The sequence below is a fragment of the Ornithodoros turicata genome, chromosome 1 (genome assembly GCF_037126465.1).
Source record: "Ornithodoros turicata isolate Travis chromosome 1, ASM3712646v1, whole genome shotgun sequence".
NCBI classification, from domain to species: Eukaryota; Metazoa; Arthropoda; class Arachnida; order Ixodida; family Argasidae; genus Ornithodoros; species Ornithodoros turicata.
Window position 1 is genome coordinate 47,041,869 of NC_088201.1, and position 20,806 is coordinate 47,062,674.

The 20,806-nt window shown below is 46.6% G+C and overlaps 1 protein-coding gene across 2 annotated transcripts; it reads right to left on the reverse strand.

The window, feature by feature from the left end:
- Positions 1–1,470: 1,470 nt before the first annotated feature.
- On the reverse strand, positions 1,471–19,624 carry LOC135378162 (uncharacterized). 2 transcript variants are annotated; one of them, XM_064611079.1, is made up of 20 exons: positions 19,486–19,624; positions 18,919–19,118; positions 17,931–18,024; positions 17,707–17,849; positions 16,412–16,553; positions 13,501–13,679; positions 9,984–10,197; positions 9,551–9,687; positions 8,569–8,707; positions 8,220–8,362; positions 7,983–8,133; positions 6,942–7,093; positions 6,613–6,745; positions 6,339–6,481; positions 6,113–6,266; positions 5,240–5,603; positions 3,586–3,809; positions 3,275–3,522; positions 1,884–2,025; positions 1,471–1,711 (listed from the first exon to the last, which is right to left on the reverse strand). In XM_064611079.1, exons 2-20 carry the CDS (start codon positions 19,043–19,045, stop codon positions 1,501–1,503), a joined length of 3,240 nt encoding a protein of 1,079 aa, XP_064467149.1. In that variant the 5' UTR covers positions 19,046–19,118; positions 19,486–19,624; the 3' UTR covers positions 1,471–1,500. The 2 variants fall into 2 exon arrangements, with proteins under 2 accessions (XP_064467149.1, XP_064467150.1); XM_064611080.1 differs by having other exon boundaries at positions 19,482–19,624.
- Between the last annotated feature and the right edge of the window lie 1,182 nt (positions 19,625–20,806).

Below are 20,806 nucleotides of genomic sequence, written 5' to 3' on the forward strand. Positions count from 1 at the left end.
AACGACCTGGACCTGCAGGCCATTTTAAGCACTAAGCTTCTAGGGCCATGTGTCGGAGTGTCCCGCGCACGTCAAAACAATCAGAGGTGGTTGAAATTATCCTATCCAACCTTGCGGCACGTGCAGTATGTCGCCACACACACACAGCCGTCATGGGCTCATTTTCGTGGAGTATACCTGTCTCGTACGTCGCATCGTCGAAAACCTTCTCTTCCTTGGCACGAGATAAAGAGAAGGGATGAGGAAAAGGCGCGCGATCCAGATAGAATCACGTTGGCTGTGACTGTGGAGTCACGTGCCTCGAAGAAAAAGTGGCGGGGCCGACCGCTTCACATGTCAAATAAACGTGTTTTACAGCGTCAGCTGTATATAATGGAGACTTTCCTGCGGTTGCGCCGGTGTCGTCGGCATTCGCATGGCCACACAAAAAGAGGATACACAAGGGGAAGATACTATCACATGAGCGGTGTGAACGAAAACGACAAAGGGGGAAAGACATTGTACAATTTTACAACGTGTAGAATTTTAGTCGAGACCTTCCAGAGATCGCGTCGGCGGCATTCACATGTCGGCATAAAACTCTTATCGCCTGTGCGCTCAGCGCTGGAGGAGGAGAATCCAGTCAGTTTACAACCGCTATCGATGGAAACAGATAGCTGAGTGACCTGGCAAGGAGACTTTGGCGGACGAATTTCATCGACTGCAAAAGCACCTCCTACACCTTCCGCTGTGCACCGACATCCGCCAACTAGACATGACACATGCATAGACTTGTGACACCGTTCAGGACACCACTCACCTCGTCAACCATTTCAGCGACCACGAGTCAATACTCCTCACTCTTTTATCCGGCCTCATCTCACCACACGCGCAGCTGACGCTAAATTCGCGTTACACGAGTGGTAACCGTCCTATAATTTCTTGTATACATTTAAATACAAATGGGAGTCTTGTCGCGAGAATGCTGCCACCATGAGAGACGCCGGAGTTGTCGATTCCTGGATCAATTTCGCCCAACCGAGGGTCCTCTGATATACACAGAATCCTTGGCGCAACATGTACCACGCCACTAATCCACGTCCAGAAACGTCCATCGCAGGCGCGCTATCCTGTGATGATCGGATGCGTTTTGTCGGATGTTTTGTCTAAAAAAAGCAAAAATCGAGGTGCAAAAATTGTGCAAAAATCTAGGTGTAGCGGCGACTAGTTAGTGTACCTTTGCAATCAACATGCTTCGCAATCAACATGTTGCACCTCACCTCACCTTTGCACGGTCGGTATGTTCATCGAGAAAGGCGCACCATTTTGCACGGGCCTACATCGTACGCGCATATGTACGTAAGGGGATACCCCTTTTTTTAACTGGTCTGAATTCCCGAAATGTGACATTGCTCCAAAGCATGAACCTAAAAACGTGACATTTGGTGAGGAGCACACTGCATACCAGAATAAACACGAATAAACACTGACTAAATCACACATGCAGTTGTAATTTCGATTTTAGATCGTATGCATGCTGTAGACGAAGGTAGTGAACGCTGTCAGCATCAAGATAAACCACGCTGTGGCGGACTTTCCACAACCCGCGCAGAAGGCCACACCCAGCTTCTTCATTTGCTCCTCCACGACCATGGCCACTTTGCCCGCGATCTCACTGCATCGCATTCTCTTCGCTGTCTCCAACAAGCAGGATCTGTAGCTCATAAGCGACCTGTAATAGTGTTGTTGTGAGAATTTAAAAAAAATTGTTGGGATGTACCTGCACTAGCCTGCTCGCCTAATCATCTTAGGGGAGGCAATAGAGAGGCAATTCTTCTAGCTGATACACCCCCATCGGGGAATACGCATTCCCCAAATTCGATGGACACAGATCTGAGACTTACGTGCAGAGCTTGTCTTGCACGTCCTTAGCTGGAGGAGCTTGTTGATGTCCGTGCCACTCCTTTCCCAATGATGCCTTCACGGTGTCAGAGAAGCTCTTATCGCATACTTCTGACTGCTTCTTGAGTTGTTTCAGATTGCATTCTAGACAGAAATGTGCGTTATAATCGTAAGCGCCACTTTCGTCTATGACAGTTTCTGTAAAAAAAACAAACGAAAAAGAAACATAATCTAAAAGAATACCCCGATCGGAATATCGTCCGTACCTGACCTCAGGAATTTCTCTGGTTACTGGCTACCCCATAACAATATGCATGCGCTTCTGGCAGTACCTTCGATGTACATTTACTTCGATGTGGACCTGCAATGGAGGTTCCCAGAACGAACTCGTCTGAAACCCGTTGTGTGCACTGCTCGCGCACGACTGCGAATGAAGGACCGTTACCCACACCCAGGAAGGACCCAGCAGCGAATGAAGGGCCGTTACCACTGGGAGAAATTACTCCGGTGTTACCGCTCGCGTTAGCACAGCGGCGTAGCCAGAAAAATATTTCTGGAGGGGTTCTATAGGTACTGAGAGAGGAGAATTTCCCCGCGTTTCCTTCTCCCAAATGCACTACTAAAGGTACGATTTCTGGGTTCGAACCCCCAGAGCCCCCCCCCCCCCCCCCCCCACACACACACACACTCTTGCTACGCCAGTGCGTCGGCAGAATGGTCAAGGGTATACCTGGTGGTCTTTCACGTAGTAACGCCACTGGCGTGTAGAACAATGCAAACCAGTGAATGAGTACGCGAACATGCTCATGTAGTCATGTGAGCCTGTATGTACCTGTTCATAAAGAACGCGAATGCTCTGCTAAAATACGCTTTTTGAGTATATCTCGCTTTGCAAGTCATGGCACTCCGGCGTTGCCCAGAAAGGTAAGGACTATACTACTGTGTTTCTTATGATCAATGTTTGATCAATGTTGTTGATCAATGTGTTGACCGTACTGCCTCAGTTTCGACATTCCCCGAATCAATCATCTGTACAATATAAGACTTTCCTTCTGAGTTTCATTATGAAACATCCCTCTCGTCGCCACCAAAAACACCGATGCTGCATGCGATCTGGACAAGTACGTTGCAAGCACTGTGATGCTGTGATGTGTGGTGATAACGTTGTATACATAAAGAGAGCTTCGCGCAGTGCGCAGAAACACGCTATCCCTTACGTACGCTATCGCCTCAACGTACATAAGGGATAGCGTTGGTAGTTCAGCGCGCGTGCGAAACATTTAAAAAGAGCTTCACGGAGTGCGCACAACCACCACGCTATCCCTTACATACGCAAAGCCGATCGCGTACTATATACTGAATCTTACTGATGAAGATATCGGTGTCTGCTTACCATCTCCAGAAATGTGAGTTTCCCGATCTGAAAGGATATCGTAGTCTTCATCCTCGTAGTCCTGCTGCTTTTTTATGTTAAGGGAGTCACTGAAGCGAGGCATGAAGTCCTGGCGCCGTTTCTTGTGCCGAACGAGGCCCATTATGTCGTCGTCTTCTTGCTGCTCCCCGTCGTCCAGCATTTTCATTGCACGTTTGTTTATCCATAGGGTGGGATCCCGACGGCGCTCGTTGGCACGGGATCGCAACCTGCGGTTGACAGGCACCACGGCTGTAAGTATGCCCACAATACATAGCAGAATAGTTGCTTACCCACTTCGACGGCCGAGGGACTTTGAGAAGAGTTCATCGCCGTCCTCCCTATAATCTGAGCTTATCCCCAAGGAGCCAGCAGCAGAATCATCAAGGTACTCCTTTTCTATGTGTACTCTTCGTTTCTTTGCGGGCACGGCTTGGACAAAATTTGCGTTCGAACTTCGATTCAGGAAAGCCGAGAGGTCCATCTCATTTGCTGAAGCATTTGTCTTGTTTTCGACCTTATTTAGAAAGACTGGTCATTATTGAACCTTACATGCACAAAGTTCACACATCTATTTCCCTTGTTTCCTTCACTTCTACTGGCCACCCACTACGAACGTCCCGTATTTTTTTTTATTTCGCGTTAGCACAGTGAAGCAACTATGGCTATGAGCAGCGTACAGATGTGGACAGATGGAGAAAGGACAGCAGTAAGAATTAGGCGAGGGCGGGGTTAGTATGCCAGGAACAACCTCAGACAGAACAGCCGGTGGTAGGATTCGAACCCAGCACCTCCCAGTCTTCAGTGCACGACCTTGACTACCACCAACGTCCCGTGTAATAGGCCATAATCGATACTTGTGAGACTCTTTACCGCATCATCCATTTAGCGCAAGCAATGAATGGTGTCCACTATATAAGCACAGCCCTTAACCCAACGAATGAGCTTCCAAGAATGTACTGCGCATTGCTTTTATGCAAAATGTTAGCAAAACCACCTCAATAATTTTCTATTGGCCCTTGTGAGGCCTGTCGCGACACGTCCCGCGACACGTCCCGCAACGAGGTCCCGTTCCCAGGCACAGTTTCTCAACGTTCGGGTGAATGGAGTCTGCAATGGATAAAAGACCCGTTCTACCGCTGGCCTGCGCCCAAACAGCACCACGGCACCGTGACCGTACCTGAAGAACGAGCTACACCGATAATATGTTAAAGTGACGTTTTCCATTTAGATTTCCAGTTTCAATGTAAATTTTAGGAGCGGGACTTCGGCAGGCCGCTGTTCGTGTCGAAACTTTCGCCGTGCAATAAGCACTAATTATTTGTAGTTCCGAGAACCACGGAAAAACGAATGCGCATGCGCTTTCGGTTTTAATGCGACTTGCAGGCAGACGTCTGCTAGTATTGATGAGATCTGCGGTTGGGATCTGCGGCAAGTTTTGATATCTTCGCAATCTTGACAAATATATCTCCAGTTCGTGACGATCCGATTGCTCTAGCGAAGCGCTAGAGCTATCGGATCGCACAAGGAAAAAAAAACAAAGCTGCTGACAATGTGTATATGTTGAAATAAACTAAAGCGTTAAAAAAAAAATATTAGCTCCCGTTGAAATCCATCCGCTGAAATAAACCATATACCAATCCACGCCCTTTAAAATCTACACTCTCAAAATGAGTCAGTTAGGCCTAGCGTGGTTCCCTGGTTTATGGGCGACACTGTCCTGTTCAACGAAAAAACTGCGATATAAATGTTTATTTCATATCTGTGCCATAATTATGATTCACAACTCCCTAACGTACAAGCATAGATAAAATTTGATCCCTTAAAGAATTTAGCGCCCACTCGCTGAGTGCTCTGCTCTGCTCTACTCTACTCTACTGTGCACAACCAAATAATTCCCACGCCATATCAGAGTTCCTACTTTGCGGGCATTCCCGTTCCACTTACTTGCTTAACTAGCTGTTTGCTAGCGATGCCTTCCATTCCGCTTTGTATGTTCCCAAATGGATCCTCTTTTGGCATAACCTTCGGAGCATTCATACGAGTAGCTTTCTTTTTGCGCCCCTGTTGATTGGAGTCTTCCTTAGAGTCGTACCAATAAGAATCTCCGTCCGCCCAGTCTTCTTCGTAATCTTCGAAGGCCTCCTGTTGTTCTGGAGCATTCTTGTAAACCAGACTAGGGCAGGAGTCCTTGTACTCGTCCCTCATGATGTCCGAGAAAGACATTATCTGTACTCTCATCTCTGCATCCTCATCGCAACCTGTTCCTCTGGATGCCTTCTCAATACACTGCTCGTAGTCAATCAATAGCCTAATAGGAGATAAAAACGACTGAATCAGGCGTCCACAATTAACGAGCACTACACCCGTGTCATACCGAAGCATCTTCAGCGTGTGCTGGTGATGTTCTTATACACAATCTGCAGTGGAGTTGTGCAATAGTGTATAGCGTACTGTGCAAATTCTGTGTATTGTGCATGCGCAGGTAGATTTCAATTAGGACATTTTATGGAGGAATTATGGAATTGGTAGCTAGTAGGGCTTTACTCCGCCGTGACAGAGCAACACCCAACCCTTCAGGTAGCACCATCTTTTGGTTAATACTCGACAGGACTCATGTGCGCAAGCATTGGGGCTTCGTGAACAAACCAATAATGGTGAGAGACCAGGTACAGGTACGTCGTGGCACTTTCTTTCATCAGCAACGAAGCCATCAATATTTTCTAAGGAGTGCTGCCACAACCGCAACGTAGGGCGCCTACTTGACCTTGTATGACACATTGTACAGTACTGATGCTCTAAGTCCTGTACAATACTTACTTGCATTTAACAGGATTTCTTCCCACTACTCTTGGCTCCATCTCGTCGAAGAGATTGCTGAAGCTAAGCCCGCACACAAACATCTTTTTGAGGACGCGCTGTCTGACACATGTAGTTGGAGTCTTCATTTGGACGAAGGACATTCGGAAACTGCCTGAAAATCGTATCGTACGGCCTGTAGCTTGAGGCAGGTGCATTTGCATGCATTTGAATGTCAATAACCTACTGGTTATGTTGCTGCAAGCCCTGTCGTAATCATGAGTCAAAGAGTGAAGTATAGGTGTCACGTGATTGAATATTTCTCCATCACGGTCGCAGCCAGTGCTCTTTTTAACAATGTCGACACAGGTGTTCATTTCTTCAAGATGCCTGGAATTAAGCAATTTTTAGGCAAAATTACCTTCATCGTATTTTACAGCGAAGCTGCTCTTGTGTGTTTTGAACCTCGAGCCTTGCAATTGCGGCATGTATATTGGCGCAGCATGCTATACTCCTCTTACTTGCAGATATTCTCAGCGTTCGCTGCACGCTTAACCTTAAGGTCTTCAACAAGGTGCTCGAAAGTCATTGCACACAGGAAGGCATTCTTTACAGCTACGGTCTTGACACACTTCGGCGATATGATACCAGAATCTGGAAGAAAAGAGAGGCAGTAGGTGCACGGTTCCATTTTCGTGCAGCTGGCAGGCCAACCGCAGCTGGCTTTAGTCAATGTTAAGCAGTTCCATGTGCAATTACACCGGCTTTTCCTGCAACCAATGCAGATCCGCAAAGTGAGTACGAAGTATGTTAGTGTTAACATGGTAGAGAACAGACAAGTGCATATTACTGTAGACAGGTCGTTGGTCTTCGCATTTGTAATCGATGTCCTTCGTTTCCATTTCCATGAGGTACTGTATAGTATCAGTTATCGCAGACTTCGAGTGACACTCCGACTGCTCCACTGCTTTTCGGTAGCACGCGTGGTAATCTGACAACAGCCTGTAAGAAAATTGTCGTGTCATAGTTAACAAATGCTGTGTTCTTCCAGGTAGTCTTCATGAATTCGTTATAACAGTGCTCCGGTTGAGCGTCAGGCTTCAGGTTCTATTTGTTCTGAGTGATGATGTGGATTTCATATAGGATTGTACCGATTAAGGCAGTCTGAATGAACATACTTTTACTATAGAATTTACATCCAGGCAGCACAATCTGTGATCGCTGTCGAAGGATACACCTTATCCGGTTTCGAAATACAAATACCTTAGTCGCTGTTCCAAATGTGAGCTAGATGCGCGCCTATATTCCTTACTCAGTCGAAGAGTATTTAATGTTGTTGATACATGTCTCGATTTGGGCTAGAGAACAAATCGTCAAACTGACTAAAAAAAGTAGAATTTCCTACCCAAGCTGGTAGAACGACGGTACCACAACCATTTCGGGACAATCCACGCGCGCATTCTCCGCGGGTATAAGCGGCGGCGTCTCTTTCCGTTCCTCCTCTCACGTTTCTCTCACGTCAGAAAAAAGGGTAAAATTCCCTACCCAAGTTGGTTCAACGGCAATTTCTACTCTGCAGTTTGTTTCTACTATCCATTTATACCCAAAAAGTAAAACTGGTTTGCGTAGAAATGTAGATGCAATACAGCTCTACAGAGGTGGATAGAAAATTCTACCCTTGTTTTCTTAGAGTGATGGTTACTAGTGGGAGTTTCAGGAGCACGATCTCAAACGTATAGCTGGACCAGTTATGCGACGCAGGTCCGGTCTGGTCGGGTCAGCTAAGCCATGTGTCTGTATGTGACAAGCAACGTGAATCTGGGACCTTTGCTGATGTCTGTGCATCAACATCGGCCTGCGTGATGGCCTACAGGCATCTCGTGATACTAACTTGCAACGTCTGTCACTTGTGGCGTCCGCATTGAAATTATCATTCACTTCTAGTTCCTTCTGGAAGTTGAGGCCACATGAAAAGTAGTGCTTGAAGAGTGTCTTCTTGGCGCAGTTGCGGTTCCTTGCAAGAACCTGTTTTGCATACTCCGCTGAGCGAAAAAGCACGTAGCTGCTGTATGCACATAATAACAATCGAGTGAATCTAGCGACAGGAAGCGAATAAATTTTATCTTACCAGCATTTTCTCGGCAAGAAACTACAGGCATTGTTATGACGTCAGTGAGGTACTTCAGGTGATGCATGATGCTCATTCGTTCTTGCAGGCAACGTGTTTCTCTCATGGCACGGGCAACACATTTCTCAAACTTCAGATTGGTGCTGCAATGTTGACAGATGGAGCTTTATGGCGCACAAGTCTATAGTGCGACGAACAAAAGCAGGGATCTTGGTTGCTCACATAATTTTCAGCATTTAGACTCTATGGAAAGTTTAGTACTACATTGATGACAGATTCCGATGGTATTTTTCTGTAATATTCTACACTATCTTTAGGAGAATGAAATCACTCGGCATTAATCACTTACTGACAAAGAGCATTCGGCTTAAGCGTCAAATTCTCTGGAATCCGCTTACGGTCCACGTTGTAGTTGATGGCACAGACAAAGTAATTTATGAGCATGGGCTTCTCCTGGCAACTTGTCTGGTCTTGAGTCAAAGCGCGAACTTGAGAAAGAAAAAGCTAAATTACGAAACAGCCACATTGAACATGAATGTACTATGATCTCTACATATATATAGGGTAATTCGGGGGATAGCGCCCACACAGAGAATGCACAGGAATGCAGGAATGCACATGTACAACTCTCGGGTGATCGTGTAACTCTGTTAGAGACAGAAAAAAGCAGCCTCCTAAAAGCGCCAGTTGTCCCGGACCTTTCGGGGAAAGCGTCGCGGTGATGCCGCAAGCTACCGGGCAAACTTTCGCCGTACAGAACATAGCCTCCACTTCCTGAAGCAGTCCACACACATCTCTCCCTTCACTGAGCAGGTTTTGTGAGCAGGGTGAGCTTTTTTTGGGGGGTGGGGGGTGGGGAGGGACAGCTGTAGCCAGTCATATCCAGCATTTCAGTTCATGTGCCACAACCGCTCTTGCTGGTGGAAAGGCAGTTTCCCCCCGTAACAGGTCCGTGTGCATTCTACTCTATACAGTCCCACACGAGCAACGAGCAGCCACATTGAAAGACGATATAATGATATACAGTGACTGTTACCTATTATACAACCATAACAATCATTTCTCAGGCGAGAACAGTTGAAGCACCTCTCGTGTCAAAGGCAGGCCCTGAGGAGCAGCAGCAACCACCTGACGGGCGTCCTAACGCAGATTTACCTGGGCGTAGCATTGTGCCGCCATGTGCATCACTTTTGTCATTGACCTTTTACCACGGTGCAGAGGCGACATTGCTTGAGTGGTTTGTGAAATGACGGTTGGTGGGCGAATTCCGCCGCGTATGGGCGCTTATCCCCCAGTCACCTTATCACATACCTCCGATGCACGTCACTTACATTGAGCATTGACACAATTGAACTCCCCAACCATTAAATCGTAGAGAGTTTTAGATCGTCGAAACAGTTCACTGTCTTCCGTACAATTAGCTTTCACCAAGTCGTTGTAGTAGCAGTCTAACCAGGACTTCACAGCACTGAAAATGTTCAAATAGCAAAAGTCAAGAAATGTGCTGCTCCTTGTTGAATAAGCATAAGCAATGGTTGGTCAACCGAAACAGTAAGAAGTTATAAATTGAAAATGGAGTGCTAGTCCTCCGTTTGCTAAGAATTTCGAATCTCCAAACACCACCACAGTACAACACGAAATGTGCCTGTTACTTGCAGCACGCGGCGCACATATGGCCAAGCCTACACGTCTGTCGCGACCGCAAAACAAACCACGTATGTGCAGAGTTTGTTGGACTACATGTCGCCACCTGGCAAAACTAACCTGCATGGATCGATCTTCACAGAATCTCCTTCTGGCTTGCTAGTAGACGATACGTCCAGCGGCCTGAAGTGGTTGATGGCTCTAGCTGGTACTGCAATCTTCTCCGAAGCCCGAAAAAGCTTCCGTAATTCATCGGACTCGACGCTGTCAAAAAACTTCTTGCCACACGTCAAGTACGTATCAATTGCTTTGTCTTGGTCACAATTTTTTTCACCTGTTCGGGAGGGTATGCGAACGGAAATGTTAACCATTGATTTACCTGGCAACTTGCTACTATACGAAAGTTTACATCACACGCTTCTATTTCATGTCAGGGAGAACGTTCTCTGAAAACATAGTAGTACTTTCTGAACGTTATTAGGCAATTACCCACGTAAGCTAAAGACAAACGCCATGGAAACGCAATATTAATCTAGCCATATCAGTCATCGCTCAACATAACTATTTCAACATTATCTTACGCTCACTCATTATCCCATCATTATCTTACTGTGGCTCAACTGTTGGCTAGATGACAAAGGTTGTAGCACTCGTCTAAACCCATTGCTACGATTTGCAATGTAATTGCTATACGTAGCATAACACTTGTCATGTAGGTGTTAGGCACTGTCCAATATGTCGTTCCACGGTCCTGGATCAAGTATTGTGAACAACATGATGCGCAAGGTTGTGAAAACTTATCGGTAGAAATCCATGTCATTATCAACGATCCATGTCAATATACACATCGTCAACATCGTATCACTAGTGACAAAAAAAAGCAAAATGTGCTTCGCGCACAACATTACTGACCTGGTGCTCTATGCTCGGCTGTCCGCTATTCCGTACCGCGTGATAAGTTCACGGCTTCGCTGTGATTCGTTACGAGCGCGATGAACAATCGTGTCGTTTCTTAGAAATCCCAGCCTGCCGACGCGGTTTTCACGTGCATCGCGTGAAGTTTGGGGCGCGCTAACTTGAAATAGGGAATTCTATACCCCTGTTACACGGGATGTCAGTGTCAGTGTAGTGTCATTTTCGTGTAGTGCACTTCAACCAGCAGTTTCTCTACGTGTTTGCTACACAGCTTAAGTAAGTGTCACTCATGTAGTGATGACAATTACGATAGATAAAAATAAACAACGGCAAAATTTTTAGGCGCGCGCCGCAATACGTTCCTCAGAATGCTTTTCGAAACGTTTCCTGTTAATCTTCATCCAACATTAAACAAATTGGCCTCAAGCATGAGCCACAGCAAAAATGGCCGCCGCCGGATCGCAGAGACCGCGATCGAAGTTGTCACAGGCTGTTAACGAGAGTAATGACTTTTTCCCCCATCCTGTTGAAAGTACTTGTTTAAAAATATTGTGGTGTCGGGACCCCTCGCTTTTTCTCAATATTTTACCTGTGCCACAAAGCAGCCGTTGAGGCTACACACTTAGTCGGCCGAAGTGAAGTGAGCTAGGGGAACTCACTAAATCGTTTGTGCACTTTCTGCCGAGTATCATAAAAGATGTCGTGTGACAGTACACGAATGACACTAAGTGCAAGTGCCACTCGCTGAAAATGACACTAAATTAGTCCCTTTGACAGGGGTACTAGTTGCCCCCTTTTGCCACTTCCGAAGTCACTGACTCAGTTCCGCCACGACTACGCATGCTCCGGATAAGTGGGAGAGGCTTTCGTGCACGAAAGGCTATCGCGCTCCGACTCATTCGGGATTTATCGGAAACCTTTCGTGTGTCTCCTTCACCCGAAAACTTTGGGAGCAAGACGGCGAACAGTGTGCGGTGCTGTTGATGCAGGAAGGGCTTCACCTGTCACCTTTCCCTATCACCAACATTCACCACAGGCGCATGAAACGTCAAAAACGTAACCCACCTACGGGCGCTTTAATGCCGAAACAGACAGCGCTCTAGCCCAACCCCAACCCAACTAATACCCCTGTCAGACGGCATGCTCGAAGGACTTCGGGGAATTTTCATTTGCAAAAAATGACCTCTCACAGCCGTGTCAGACGGCAGCTCAAAGGACCTTTCTAAGAAATGACCATCATCGCGAAAGGAGGCCCCCAACGACATTTGAGGAGCAGAAAGGAGCAATCTCGACAACAGTGTTATGCCATTGTACCCTCGCTGCCTTCGCAGCTGAATGTAGGAGAACCTATAAAATGCGGATAATGGAGTGAAACTGTGTAAACGTATTTAGTTCCTATTTAGAGAAGTGCATATGGCTTCTGCATCTTGATTTGTGGCGCACAGACCAATTTCAAATTTCCACAGCATACAGGGAAAACGAAACCGAAAAAGAAGCCGGTGCGGGCAGTCAGTTGAGGAGCACTCCTTTCCCGCCTGTGTGGCAGGCGCCCCCGAATAAAGGTCATTTGAGAGGCCGAAGGCCATTTCTCGCAATTGACATTTGAAATGCTATCTGACTAGGGTATTAGTCGTGTGTGCCTTATCGGATAATTTTCGCGCCGCCAGCTGAACCACGGAAATGGGGAGTCGCCGAAATACTTCCCGAATCATGAGTAGTTTTTCGGGGCTGTTATGGGTGTGAACACGATTCTTCGAGCGCACTCTCAGCATCGGGCCCCTGGATGCGAAAATAATCCAGAAGCCGGGACACACCGGCTTAAGTCAACCTAACCATAACTTAATTCACCGACTTACGTGACCTTGTGGCGTCAGCGATGACTATGAAACGCCGAGAACAGTTACGACTGCGAACGAATATGGCTTGGCATTTCGAGTCACGAAACTCACTATCGCAATCTGATAAGGCATGAGCTCGGCCACGTGCTACTAGCTCATGTGAAGGTCGACATGGCGTATCGCTGAGCTCGATCATGGTGCATATTAGCGCAGTCACCAGGTAATATCACACCTGTGAGCAGAGATCGGCAAAGTAACATGCTATGGTCGCAAGTGTGAGGTTTATCCAGTGAGTGCGCTTATATGCGGCATGATCGAGTTCAGCGGTACGCCATGTCGACCTTCACGTGAGTTCGTAGCCTGCGGCTGGGCTCGCACCTTATCGGATGACTGTGATCGTGAGTTTCGCGACCCGAAATGCCGAGCTATGATGGGGACGTATGTACACCATAACGTACCGGGCACACTGCACTCTAGGCACGCTCGCTACCACTGAGGAGAGTGCTAGGCCTCCATAGCTTGACAACGGGTCCATCAAGCTTCCGGTAATCCGGAATCCGAAGCAGAAGGCGGCTCTACCTGCTGTACTGTGACGTCCGTAGTACGTCATAGTATACTGTACTGTGACGTCCGTTTGACGTCCGAGTCCATTTGCACTCTTGAGAACGCCTCCTCACCTCTTCCTCCTTTTACCTCCTCCTTCACCTCCTTTAGATACTCCTTCTCCACTTGACGTGAAATCAGTTGGCCAATCACCGCCATACTGTGCCTACTACCATACCACCGCCTACTACCATATCCATGCTGTGTCCACCAGACATTTTAAGAGGCTTCGTGCCTTGTTCTTACGTTCATAGTGTCCTTAATACGAAACAGACGCTTACCGCGTGAGATCGCTGCATGCAGTCTCAGTTCTTGGGTGTCCGTGATCTTGCACTTTTTCGCGTAAGCTGCTATATCACTTTTCATGAAGTATAGGATATGATCCGAGAAATCTTTGTCGTCGTTGCATTCCGTATGCTTGAGGCCGTATTCGACGCAGTCCTTGTAGCCGGACACGACACTGATAGAGGCAAAAGAGGTGGATCTGAGGAACCGGCTTTGTTTGCGTTCAGGAGGGAAAAGGGTATTGGCTTCGAAAATGGTTAAAAATGGGGCTGTTCGGTGTAGCATACTTTAAAAGCGACGTGCCGGGAACCAAGTCAAACGACGACACAACACCCAAGCACAGACTGACGAACAAGGATTTATTATTGTCAAACCTGCTACTTACATATCCTGAACCAACAACGCCCTCTTCCGCAAGGTTCCCTATCACACCCTCAGCCTGCCTAGTGGCTTTATCAAAAGCCAAGACTTATCTTGCGTCCTTCCTGTTTGAAGCTTCCAAAAACTCTTCGACTGGAGCAGTTAGGGCCAGTTCTCACTTGGCGACGCCCGACGCGGCGTCGTGAGCGGGCGGCGGCAATAGACGCGCGTTTCCGGAGTCTGGAGAGGAGATAAATCGAGCCAAAAAAACTGCCGTGCCGAACTTCTTTCACGACGTCGGCGAGAGCTGCCGAGAACGACAGCTGCCGACCAATTAGGTGCCACAGAAAGGCCACGCCTCCTGATTTTTCGTCTGCTTTGGACGACGGAATGCCACTGTGGTGGGAACATGAAAACCGTGCGCGCTGACGGGGCGGCGGAAATGCGCCCCTACTTCCGCCGCCCGCTCACGACGCCGCGTCGGACGTCGCCAAGTGAGAACTGGCCCTTAGCAGCACTGAAGGCACACGCACGCACCTGGATCCTGCATTTTTTATACGTAAAGCTTCACGATATAATAAAGCACCACCCTTATTACTCTTATATAAAATTTTGGTGTCATGGAAATTAGCAACACAATCCTGGCAACTTTTTAAATGCACAACCAAGTTTCCAAACCCCCTGCTAACCGAATAATGATGTTCCTTTAACCGAACATTAATGCACCGGGATGTTTGCCCAATATATTCACGCCCGCAACTACACGGTATGCGATAAACGACCCCAACTGTACAGTCCACAAACTGATTTTCATGACTTATGGAGCACCGAGGTACCTGCTTCTGATTTACCTTCCTAATCAGTGATATTAAGCGGGGTTTTTTTTCGAAACACTACTTCAACATTGTACTTGCTAGCTACTTTTATCCTGTGGGAGGCTTTATGGGTATATGTAATTACCTCAAAGTTCCTTCTTTCAGGGTTCTCCGTTTTTTTGCCACCACTTATTTCTTTGAAGATATATACAGGGTGCCCCAGCTAAGTGTGTACAGATTTTTTTTAAATATCCACTTTTCCAACACTTTTTCCAAGATGAAATCAATTGCAATATAGCATATGCTGAAGGGCACTCCCTAAGAGGGTATTAGCAAAGTCCAAAGGCAACGTCTTAATTAACTTGTTAATTATAAAAGCTACAAAGTTGTCCCAATGAGAACATCTGTTCCTTTCGGTCACCTGATATCGTATGCGTTTTCAGAACAAAAATCCGTTCCATAGATCGCCCGCAAAAAATTAGTGAAAGAACGCCATTTTTTTCTTTATTTTGTTCATTGCGCATCTTCGCAGACGCGTATTTCCTTCATCCCCAACGTGAGAAGGGGAAGGAGTACAGTGCCGCCTCATGCGTCGAAGATGAGCTTTAACTTGCGGAAACAAAACAAAAACAAATGTATGGGGTGACTATCGAACTGGCCTTATCTTGGATTGCATGTTCTGTTTCCTTTTAATCTTTTTCCAGGACGCGAGAGGCGATAGTGTGCTCTTTCTCCCTCTCGCATTGGGGATGAAGGAAAGACGCGTCTTCTAAGAAGCGCAATGAACAAAATAAAGAAAAAATGGCGTTCCTTCACGAATTTTTTGCGGGCGATCTATCGAACGGATTCTGGAAACGCCTGCGATATCAGGTGACCGAAAGAAACAGATGTTCTCATTGGGACAACTTTGCAGCTTTTATAATTAACAAGTTAATTAATGAAAGTTAATTAAGACATTGCCTTTGGACTTTGCTAATGGCCTCCTAGGGAGTGCCCATCAGCATATGCTATATTGCAATTGATTTCATCTTGGAAAAAGTGTTATATATATTTTTAAAAAATCTGTATACACTTAGCTGGGACACCCTGTATATAATTCAGAGGTTGGAAGAAGCAGGATATCCTGAGAACATCATTAGGGATATCCCGATGTGGAGAGAAAGCCTCCGTTACTTCTCGCCATTAATATTCCTCACGTCACGATACCATCCTGGTTCCATGCCATTGCAAACGTCAACGTGAGCAAGCGTGACCATAAAAATGGCCCAGTGAGTGGCCAAATGTCCCTGCTTTGTTTTCAGTTTAAAAAAATGGAAGTTTGCTTCTTGACTTTCGCATGTTTTAGAGTCCAATCTTTTCGGCTTCACTGCGTGAACTGCAATACACAAAATTGACGCCGATATTTTATTTGACACTTTAGTGAGTCAATCAGCTAGGCTAGGAACCATCGCAAAAAGAAAAAAAAAATAGTCGCGTACCATTAGGAATGACCATTCCCGATGACTAAGGTGAGCTCATCTGTTAGAGCACAGAGAACAGAATCATCAGAGAAATAAGTGGTGGCAAAAAAAAAAACACACACATAGTTTTCAGGGATTCTCCCAGCGCCTCCCCCCACACACACACCCTAATATGACCCAAAAATCTTGCCACCCCCCCCCCCCCTAAAAAAAATACCGGCAAGGAAGGCCGAAAAGCTCCACAACAGCTGAAGATATGGGCAGCATCTTACCTGCAATCGTCATTTTCTGGTCCGTCTGTATGTGCGTCGTCTTTGTTCTTCATGTAATAGTGGAACGTGGAGGCGCAGGCAAAGAACTTCTTCAAGGCAACTGGCTTCTGGCATGGCATCACCTGCCGCATATTTTGAGGAGCTGGGAATATTACGGAGTCGTTTGTAACAGGGGTTCTTCGTCAAATACAAAATATAGCAACAAAGTGCCGCTCCGTACAAAATCGTCTAACTAAGGCATGTTACTAAAGACGCGCGCTATCTTACTCCTACATGTCAACCTTATTGCTCCACGAGCGTCACCACCTTCATTGTCTCTTTCCCATGGTCGTTCATTTGTGATGTTCCATGACTGGCGTAAGGCATGGAAACCAAAAGTGAACTTCATAAAATGTGCAGTCATGTCGTTCACAAACAACACAGAACACCAAACATTACCTTAATCTTGGTGACAGTGTAACGAGCCGAGTTAAGAGGTTCAAATATTTGGGAGTCCTCTTTTCCCTGACTTACACTGGAAGGTGCGTACTAACGCTGTGTACTCTAAAGCTCTTAAAATACGTGGTTTCCTGCAACGTAGCCTGAAATTGACACCCATTAAGACTAAGCTTGTGGCATATAAACCCCTTGCGCTCCCAATTTCGAAGTACGCCTCGGTCGCGGTTGGGGTCCTTACACTGACAGAGACATAGCTCAAACTGAGGCAGTCAGGTTCAGCATGAAACGCTATGACAAATTTCTCCCAGTCTTATTTACTCGACTCTAAGTCCCCTCAATAACAGGACGTCTCTGGAAAGGTTCAAATATCTGTACTTAATTGTTCATAGGCGGATTAATATTCAGTATTGCTCTTCAGTTTCGCACAACCCTCACCATTACGTAATGCGCATTCCCTGAATATTGCACCTTTCCTCCCGTGGATTGATCGTTTCAAACAAAGTTGCTTCCCACGCACGATCGCGCAATGGAACTCTGTTCCTGGTTCCACTAGGGGACTCCTGCTATAGCCTTAGACTGCAGTATCTGTCAAATAAACAACCTTGGAACTAACTCCTCTCCATCCTGGAACCCAAAGGGGGACTCGGAGACGCAGTTGGTAGGAGTTGAACGTGGGCGAACGCCATGACGTAACCTACCGCAACGATAAACCGAAACGTTCATCAATAGCGTTCATATTTCGCGTGATGATCGCTAGATTTTCCTTCGGTCAACAGGAGCTCGGTTCAATAGATGACGAATGTGAAAATGTGTGTGGAAAGTGTGAAAAGTGTGCCAAACATGTAGGAGCATCTCACCTTGCAATGATATGCAGGTAACATTCTTCTGGCGTACGTTGACCATAATGCGCGCGTGCTCATTCTCCTTGATGGTGTCATTAGCGCTGCACAGGGTCTTTCGCATCGCAGATTTAACGCACGTAATGTAGATTTGGACATCGCTGGTACCAAGAATATTAAAGGGATATTAAAGAGGAGCAAAAAGTGGTACCCATCTATCTTGCCATACATCGCTTGCTCACCTGCACGTGTTGTTGCCTGATGTGAGCACATTCACATTGGAAAATTTGCGTTCACACATATTTCTTTTGTCTTCGTAAACTTGAAAATCGCAGCCTGAAATGCGTAGGTTTCATTTGTTTAAAGAGCTTTGCATAGTAAGGACTGTAAAATCCTTAATATGCAAAGTGCGTAACAATTACAATGGGCCAAATAGCGCGATTACCAGAAGTGGACCACATGACACCAAATTTGCGCTCCTTTCTATTTTGACCACTACAATATTTTGACTAAAGCACCCCAAAACACTGAAGCTGTCAAATCCCCTCCATTTCTAGTCCCGTGGGACCGTGTGTGTGTGTATGTGTGTGTGTGGGGGGGGGGGGGGGCAAACTCGAACCCGCGTCCAAATGAACGGGGCGCGCGAATGAATGAATGCGCGCGCTAATTTCGCAGGCAAAAAATTATGAATTAAGCCTGACAATGAGTTACTCAAATCTTTACCATTATCTAACCAGGGGGCTTAATCGCGTCATCGTCGTTACGGTCGTTACAAGCTAACGAGTGGCGGGTAATTCAAAAAGGTGGGCACGTGACACACTGCGCGTGACGTGTACCACGGTCATCACGTATCGTGCGAAGAGCGCCGTCCACGTGTTTTATCACGTGCCCACCTTTTTAAATTTCCCGCCCACCTTTTTGAATTTCCCGCCACTCGTTAGCTTGTAACGACCGTAACGACGATGAAGCGATTAAGCCCCCTGATTGTGAATTACCACAAGTCTTTGAGTCGGAGGTGCCAGTAAATCACAGCAGCACCAATCCTTGCAAATATTGCACCCCATTCGATGACATGTTATGCACCTCTCGATACCTCGTCAACAGATTAACCCGGAAGAACTTCCGATTTTGACGGGTGCATACTACACCAAATGAACTTTTTTCGTTGTCATGAGTGCTGAAGAGTTGCGTGGACAATTTAGTTTGGCGGTTGATGAAATACGAACATACCATCTCCTTGCATCTCTTTCTGCGAAAGAACCCAGACATTTCCCCGTGACGCTGATGCCTTGGAAAGCATGAGCAGGAGCGCCGTGGTGACTACGAGTAGCCAGGCGGTGGAGAATGGTCGTGCCATCGTTGTGGCGATGGTCAGCTAAGAGATGGGTCGCTGCGCCTCAGACTGCCGTCAGGGTTATCAGCTGGGTTTCCTGCACGCATGCATAATGGTACCAATAACATGTACATGGACGCGAATGCAAGGGTGCACTGAAGAATGCTATCTCAGCAAGCGAAGTATTTGTAGCATTGGAAGCCGTTGCACACACGACCAGCGGGCAGAGTGTAGAGTATTCAAGATGTCATTCCTCAGTTTACATAAGAATGAACTACTTTCCCCTTTTCCGTGCTGCGTCAAGTGAAGCGTGGGGAGGTTGCACAAGCTAAACACTCTCGAAAGTCGCCTCACGACTACCTTTGCAAGAGAACTTTTGTGTCCGTCAAGAGAACAGGACAACTGTAACCTAACACCAGACGATGGCCAATGGCTAACATTTGGTGTCAAAATGTGGTACTTGCGTAATTGTCTAGCGTAGGCCCTGCGTCACTTCATCGGCGAAATCCTCCCGGGGTCGTCGTTCCGCACCCTTGCTCCACCGCCTTCGTTCTCCTGCTCTGCTATGCCACGAGCCTCGTGCTTCCACACTCGAACTACCTGACGATGACGATCCGCATATACCAATGTGACGGTAACTTTTCATCGGCAAGCATGGGAAGGACGACGTGTTAGATCCATGTGAAATGTTCAAGCGCTGGAGGACGATTTGGTACGCACGCTGATGTGTCTAAACAGGTATTGTTGCTCGCTGCTTCAAGACTTCTCATTACAGCATCTTATCTGAAATCGAAACTACATAGCAGTCGCCCCCATTATGGACCATATTAAACGCAAATGTTAGGCACTCTGAGTTCGGTAAGAGCTATTTTAACCACAGGAATAACTATGAAATGAACATGATGCAAAACATGAGATGCAACCAACAGTTAATTTATATGCGCGAGCGGAAATCTCGCAAATCTCTCATTTCTTCTGTCGGGTCTGCAGCACACAATAACGCGCCGAATTATCCGGAGATCCGATTTCAAAAAGTGTCCGAGAGAGGTCGTCTTGGCATCGAAGTGACTTAGCATGATTCACGCGTAATGTATTACGATGTGGTTGCATTCCTTTCTTTCCTTTTTTTTTAAATTTGAGTGTACACAATGTGGGCCAATTAGAAACAAAAGATATGATTCAAATGAAGCAGAGCATTTTTCTGGGTTCAGCGCGTTTCAAATGTCGCAGTAGATGTGGTACTGACATGAGTCAGGAAGTACCAAGTCGCTTGCTTCTTAAATAGTACGTACACTGCCACATTTAGCTCTCATGTGGTGGTGGTGGTGGTGGTGGTGGTGGTGGTGCCAATGAAAGAGCTCGCCGTTGTCGGCGTGACAGATGTGGGCAACGTCACGACTAACTGTGGGGGAATGTTCGTCCTGGGCCGACTTCTAAGGGAACTGTGCCGACATATGTTGCTTCTCCTGCACAGTCGTTCACATTGTGAACTCTATCATGCAACCGTAACGTAATTAAAATGTCGATACAGCAATTATCAGCCAGCCAGCATATTGAAATTGCAGGTTTAAGGCAGTTCGCTGTGGGTTCTGCGCATGTACGGTTTGAGCTTACATCTGGACAGTGCAAAATGACCAGCGATCCCTTTCTCAAACACCCCCATTCAACGTTCAACACCTGAACTGGTAGCTGTGGTATACTGATAGCCATACTAAGTATCACCGCAAGAGAAAGAACAATTGTTCATTCGGAAGCCAAGTATTTTTTTTTTTTTTTCTTACTACT

Excerpts from the sequence above, each read along its gene's own strand:
- LOC135378162 (XM_064611079.1), bottom strand. The coding sequence starts at position 19,045 with ATGGCACGACCATTCTCCACCGCCTGGCTACTCGTAGTCACCACGGCG. Across the intron at positions 18,025-18,918 it reads GAAAGAGATGCAAGGAGATG|GCTGCGATTTTCAAGTTTAC; the intron begins GTATGTTCGTAT and ends TACGCATTTCAG. Across the intron at positions 13,680-16,411 it reads CCAGAAAATGACGATTGCAG|TGTCGTGTCCGGCTACAAGG; the intron begins GTAAGATGCTGC and ends TGCCTCTATCAG.